At 35.4% G+C, this 5,275-nt stretch overlaps 2 protein-coding genes across 3 annotated transcripts; both read right to left on the reverse strand.

Moving 5' to 3' along the window:
• Positions 1 to 477: 477 nt before the first annotated feature.
• On the reverse strand, positions 478 to 1,545 carry LOC140989941 (uncharacterized). The gene is made up of 2 exons (XM_073459490.1): positions 1,091 to 1,545; positions 478 to 942 (listed from the first exon to the last, which is right to left on the reverse strand). The coding sequence occupies exons 1-2, from the start codon at positions 1,373 to 1,375 to the stop codon at positions 559 to 561; spliced, it is 669 nt and encodes a 222-aa protein (XP_073315591.1). The 5' UTR covers positions 1,376 to 1,545; the 3' UTR covers positions 478 to 558.
• Positions 1,546 to 1,777: 232 nt separating this feature from the next.
• LOC140989940 (alcohol dehydrogenase-like 7) lies at positions 1,778 to 5,042 on the reverse strand. Of its 2 annotated transcripts, XM_073459488.1 has the most exons (11): positions 4,862 to 5,042; positions 4,596 to 4,732; positions 4,407 to 4,453; positions 3,718 to 4,040; positions 3,392 to 3,474; positions 3,233 to 3,308; positions 3,080 to 3,144; positions 2,725 to 2,820; positions 2,219 to 2,383; positions 1,975 to 2,114; positions 1,778 to 1,898 (listed from the first exon to the last, which is right to left on the reverse strand). In XM_073459488.1, the coding sequence occupies exons 1-10, from the start codon at positions 4,920 to 4,922 to the stop codon at positions 1,998 to 2,000; spliced, it is 1,170 nt and encodes a 389-aa protein (XP_073315589.1). In that variant the 5' UTR covers positions 4,923 to 5,042; the 3' UTR covers positions 1,778 to 1,898; positions 1,975 to 1,997. The 2 variants fall into 2 exon arrangements, with proteins under 2 accessions (XP_073315589.1, XP_073315588.1); XM_073459487.1 differs by having other exon boundaries at positions 1,835 to 2,114; positions 4,862 to 5,038.
• Positions 5,043 to 5,275: the final 233 nt, after the last annotated feature.

Raw genomic sequence — 5,275 nt, forward strand, 5'->3', positions numbered from 1 at the left:
TATATATATAAGTTTAATTATATTCAATGTAAGATTTTCTAGATTTTTAAAAAGTTTAAAACTCTACAAAAGTCTTGATGTATTCAAAATACCAATAGATTTTTAATGATTCAATCAATTTTTATTAAGTATAAGAATTAAATGCTAAATTACAATTATAAAATGTCAAAAATTATTTTTGATGCTACCTATTTTTCATACAAAATTTACAAGTTCAATTCTTTATTAGTATTAATTATTGTTACATAAGTTTAAAAAATATTAAATAATTAACTAAATATGTTAAATTGATTTAAATAATGAAATTTAATTATAACAAATTTAGTATTATCGTCTTTCATAAATAAAAAATATTTATATTGACAAAATAAAAATATTTTAAATAAAAAAATTATTCATGAACAAGGCTAGTTAAAATAAATAAATTTAAAAGATACAATCATAAAATATAAAATTCATATAGAGTTCTATGAAAAAAGTTAAAATTACTGTACAGTACATGAAGCTAGAACACACAACAAAAGCTCAACATATTACGCAAACAATTTAATCACAAGTTCAGTTGCATGCCTCCTCTTTCCCCTTATCATCAGCACTCTTGGCATTGTATCCAGGGATTTTCTCTTTAATCTTAATCAAGAACCCTTTCTTCTCCCTGCCCTCAACAGTGGCGCACCCAACAACCTCCAGCTTTGGTGGTGGCGCCGTCGCTTCCTCGGTCTTCTTGCCGCCGGGAAGCTTCTCCTTTATCTTATCCAAGAAGCTCTTCTTCTGCTCCGGTTCAGAAGCGGGGATATCATCATACTTCTCAATGTGTACATTAGTTGGTCCCTCACCTTCTGCATTGTTCTCTCCAGATAATTTTTCTTTAATCTTTTCCTTTAAACCCTTCTTCTTTTTCTTCTTTTCTCCTCCTTCCACCGCTTCTTCCTCGGAACTTGACTGCATATTATGAGTGATCAAGAATACACAAATTACTTCATAAATATATCATTATTAATGAATAATTGACGTACGAATGAAATAAAAACCAGTATATATATAAATAAACACTAAGTATTTGAGGCACAATCAGAAATTTATATCTTACGGAACTGCTAGAGCTGCTGGTTCGGTGGACCTTCTCAAATAGCCCAGCATACTTTGTTTCCTCCTCCTTTGGCTCTTCCTTTTTCTCCTCGCAAACCTGAACTTTTTCTTCGAAATCAGAGGCTATCACCTCCTCTTCACCCTGCTTCTCCTCCTTTTTCTTACCCAGAAAATCAAACAACCCACGATCGCCGACCTCCACGGCTGCACTTTCCTCTACCTTCACTGCGGCGGGTATATCACTTGGCTCATCGTTCTTCCTCTCGTTTTGGTGGTAATCGGACATTTTTTCAATATCCTTTTTCAGTCAAGTGGAAAATAATCGTTGGGACTTAAACAAGATGCAAAAGAAGATTTAGTTCAGTGATTTTGAATGTGAAACACGGTGGGATTTATAAAGGATTTACAACGCGGAATTGACGCGATTAAGATTAATTCGTAACGTTTGTACGACGTGTCAGCTTCTTGCTTTGATCCGAGTTGATTTTTTTGGAAAATGTTATTTATTACAAATAAATGCATGCATTATCTTTCATACTGTTTTATAAAATGTTGAATATTTTCATTAATGATATACATGCATATCTGCAATTTTTGTGATACAACACACCTCTAGATTGTATTCTTGAACGACGTGAAAATTATGTTTTCAAATTTAATTTGATAAAATTCAAAATAAAGTACAAATATTTATTTTATTTTAAATTCATTATTTTCCATTTTTTAATATTCATTGAGTCATACACGATTAATACAAATATCCAATATGTGACGAATAACATTATAGAGCATATAAATTGGAAGATCCGTCTTCGATCCCAAGACTTGACAATATGGAGTAAAATTTTATCCAAACTTGGTTTTATTTCGAAACAATTAAGGTTATCTTGAACAACAGAATCTCACGTTCATTTATCCATCCAAATCACACATCTGAGGCTCTTCCCTTCTATAAGTAGATCAAAAGCTTTGTTGATGTCTTCAAAACTAACCTCATGAGTCACGAACTTGTCGAGTTCCAATTCCTATACGCAGGTAAAACACGACTCAAAAATCATCCAAATATATTATTATATCATATCGCGTTGCAAAAAGTCGAGACAACAACGTGTGCACAAATGATAACTACCTTGTCCATGTAACGTTTGATGAGAATTGGGATGTCGGATTTCGGTTTGAGGCCTCCAAATAAGGATCCCTGTACTGTTTTTCCGAGAAGGAGGACTTCATTTGAGCTGAACGAGATTCGTGCACCTGGCTTGTCGACTCCGACAACAATTGTCTTCCCCCATCCCTGAAATTAAAATTTGAGGTCATTTAGATGCAGTACAATATGATGTTGGACAGATAATTTATAAACACAGCATAAATAATAGCATAATCAACGCACGTATACATTCATGCATATATGCAAGTGTGTAAATGTATACAAAGCTACACATATTTATGACTGTATAGGAGTTGCACCCTCCCCTTTCGTATTTCTTATCCAAGTTGAGTGGTGTCAGTGAATCATATGTATGATGCAGGAAAGTGATCGAATGAGTTAGAAAATCAGTATAAACTAGCATCTGTAACGACGATTGGATCGAGTCATTAAAAAGGAAATAGAAGTTGTTTTAGGTAAAAGGAAACCATTCGGCAACAAGCAAAGGCTTCCTCAACCAAGGATGCCTTTCCAACACATTCGAAGCAGTAGTCCGCTCCTCCACCAGTCATCTCGTTAACTATCTGAAAAAATACGAAAAAAAAAAAAAAGAACTCAATACTTGCAGATATTGTAGCTCGTCCTCACTTGACAAAGCAAAAGCAACAATTTGTTTTAGAATTTTTAACGAGTGGATTTGTACCATTTCTTATCTTAAGAAAGAAATGTACAAGACTAAGGCAGCATGCAATGCAAAAAAACATCAAGGTTGTTTCTTTCCTCGAAATAGATGCTATCAGAGTCTCTGAAAACAAGAATATATACTCGAGTTAAGTAAACTACCTGGCTTACAGGCTTGTCACCGCCACTACTTGAGTCGACAAAATCAGTCACACCAAATGATTTAGCTGTATGGTTGGTTTGGTTTGTTAGAATTTATGTTAGAATTTACGCACGACTAATAGTTAAGAAGTATATTGAAGAGAATGAACTCACCTATTTCAAATTTTTTGGGGTTCACATCTATGCCTATTATTCTCCCCGCGCCACACAATCTTGATCCCTCAGCAACCTTAGGAATAACTCAAAGTCTCAAAATATCCTGACTCGATCAAAAAGCAACAGAAAAGAACCAAGGGCAGGAAACTCTCTTACGGCTAATCCTATTGATCCCAGTCCAAAGATGGCAACTGTTGATCCTGCTTCAACATTTGCTGATCTCCAGGCAGCTCCTACACCTTTTAAACACATAAAAACTTCTTGACCAAAGATATGCTACTCACAACCACCTTAGAGTATGACATCTGCTTTGTACTACATGTTAATATGTTATAGATTGTGATAGGAACACAAACTCAAACCTGCCTAGGCGCAATCATGGCGACATATCGACTACCACACATATGTTGGTAGGGGATGTTTTTACCTTATTTTCCTCATCTCATAGTCAATGTGTTTGGCAAAGTCGAAATTCAACATACCTGTTGACACGCCACAACTAAGAAGGCAAGCCCGGTCTGGAGGAACTGTAGGATCGACTTTAGTGATATTAGCAACATGCACAACTGTGTACTCGATAAAACTAGACACAAATAAGAAATGATATAATGTTTCTCCATTCAGATCAGTAAATCTGCTAGAACCGTCGTGCATCCATGGAGAGACCTTGAAAGGATACGTCGAACAAAGATTACTCTTATTTGATTTGCAATCCGCACATTCAGCACATTCTGATATAAATATCGGGATGACCATATCACCTTCAACAAAGCCATTCACTCCCTCGCCCACAGTCTCAACTACACTGTCAATGCATAGAAGTCAAACAGTGGAATTCATGTTAAAAACATTTACAAACAGCTTAATTTCTTTTTTTCAAAAAAAAATTCGTCTCCAGCTGCATCTACCCCATTTTCAGGAGTAACAAACAAAATTTATGATCTCTAGACAAGTATTATCTTCATTCAGACCTCATATGATATATAGTTGGATTTATCTGCTCATCCCTTCTTACGTTTGCTCGGAAAATGCATTAAATTAGTTCGTAAATTTATGTTAGCCTCCCGAAAGAACATTAAACGAACCCCAGCAAAAAAATATTTTCATTCCGTTCAAAATGTCCACATTATGAAATGAAATAAAATATAAGAGGGAGATTGATGAAAATTACCCAATAGCTTCATGTCCCAGTATTCTTGGATAACAAGCAGGATGATCCTTCACAACGGTAAACGAATAATGACCAAAAAAACCAAAAAGATTCAATTCAACAACTATCAAAGACACAAACTTAACAACGATTTCTTTCAAATTAAACATAAATTAAGTTCCATGATCCGAAAACAAGTCGTACACTTACTTCCAATTTCCAGAAAGTGACGTCGCTGAAACAGAGAGAAGTGCAGATGATTTTAATTCGAACTTCTCCAAATTTTGGAGGAGCCACGACCACTTCCTCTATCACCAGAGGCTCCCCTGGCTTCCTGGCCAGCGCCCCTGCACCCACAAGTTTTACACACTCTAAAACACATCTTGTGTGCGTGCGAGTATAACTAAATCCCATAAACGATAAGCGCAAAAATAAAATGGCTAATAAATCTTTGTGATAGAATGCGCATGGCATACCTCTGCATCTGATGGGTTTCCCGGCATTTTCACCCAACCGAGCATTGGTGATGCTTTCCATTTCTTGGTGATGCTCCAGTTTCTGCAGCAGTCGTTATATTTATTTATCATATATTGGGATTGGGTGATCTTCACGTTTTTGTGGTTGGATCGGGCAGGCTATACGCATCCCAAGGGGGGGGCCTTAATCATATAATTTATTTTTTCATTTATGAGACAAGTAATCAGACAATTACCTCGTATCAAATCATCCAGCACGATATATTTGGAATGTGATTTTTTTTTTAACAACGTGAAAATGCAGGATATATTTATCGGTAAGAGTAGGTTTTTTGTGAGACGATCTTACGAATCTTTATCTGTGAGACTAATCAACTCTACCGATATTCACAATAAAAAGTAATACTCTTAGCA

The sequence above is a fragment of the Primulina huaijiensis genome, chromosome 12 (assembly GCF_012295235.1).
Source record: "Primulina huaijiensis isolate GDHJ02 chromosome 12, ASM1229523v2, whole genome shotgun sequence".
Lineage (NCBI taxonomy): Eukaryota > Viridiplantae > Streptophyta > Magnoliopsida > Lamiales > Gesneriaceae > Primulina > Primulina huaijiensis.

Excerpts from the sequence above, each read along its gene's own strand:
- LOC140989941 (XM_073459490.1), bottom strand. The coding sequence starts at position 1,375 with ATGTCCGATTACCACCAAAACGAGAGGAAGAACGATGAGCCAAGTGAT. Across the intron at positions 943-1,090 it reads CCAGCAGCTCTAGCAGTTCC|TCAAGTTCCGAGGAAGAAGC; the intron begins GTAAGATATAAA and ends CATAATATGCAG.
- LOC140989940 (XM_073459488.1), bottom strand. The coding sequence starts at position 4,922 with ATGGAAAGCATCACCAATGCTCGGTTGGGTGAAAATGCCGGGAAACCC. Across the intron at positions 4,454-4,595 it reads TCACTTTCTGGAAATTGGAA|GATCATCCTGCTTGTTATCC; the intron begins GTAAGTGTACGA and ends ACCGTTGTGAAG. Across the intron at positions 3,309-3,391 it reads TGGGATCAATAGGATTAGCC|GTTGCTGAGGGATCAAGATT; the intron begins GTAAGAGAGTTT and ends GTTATTCCTAAG.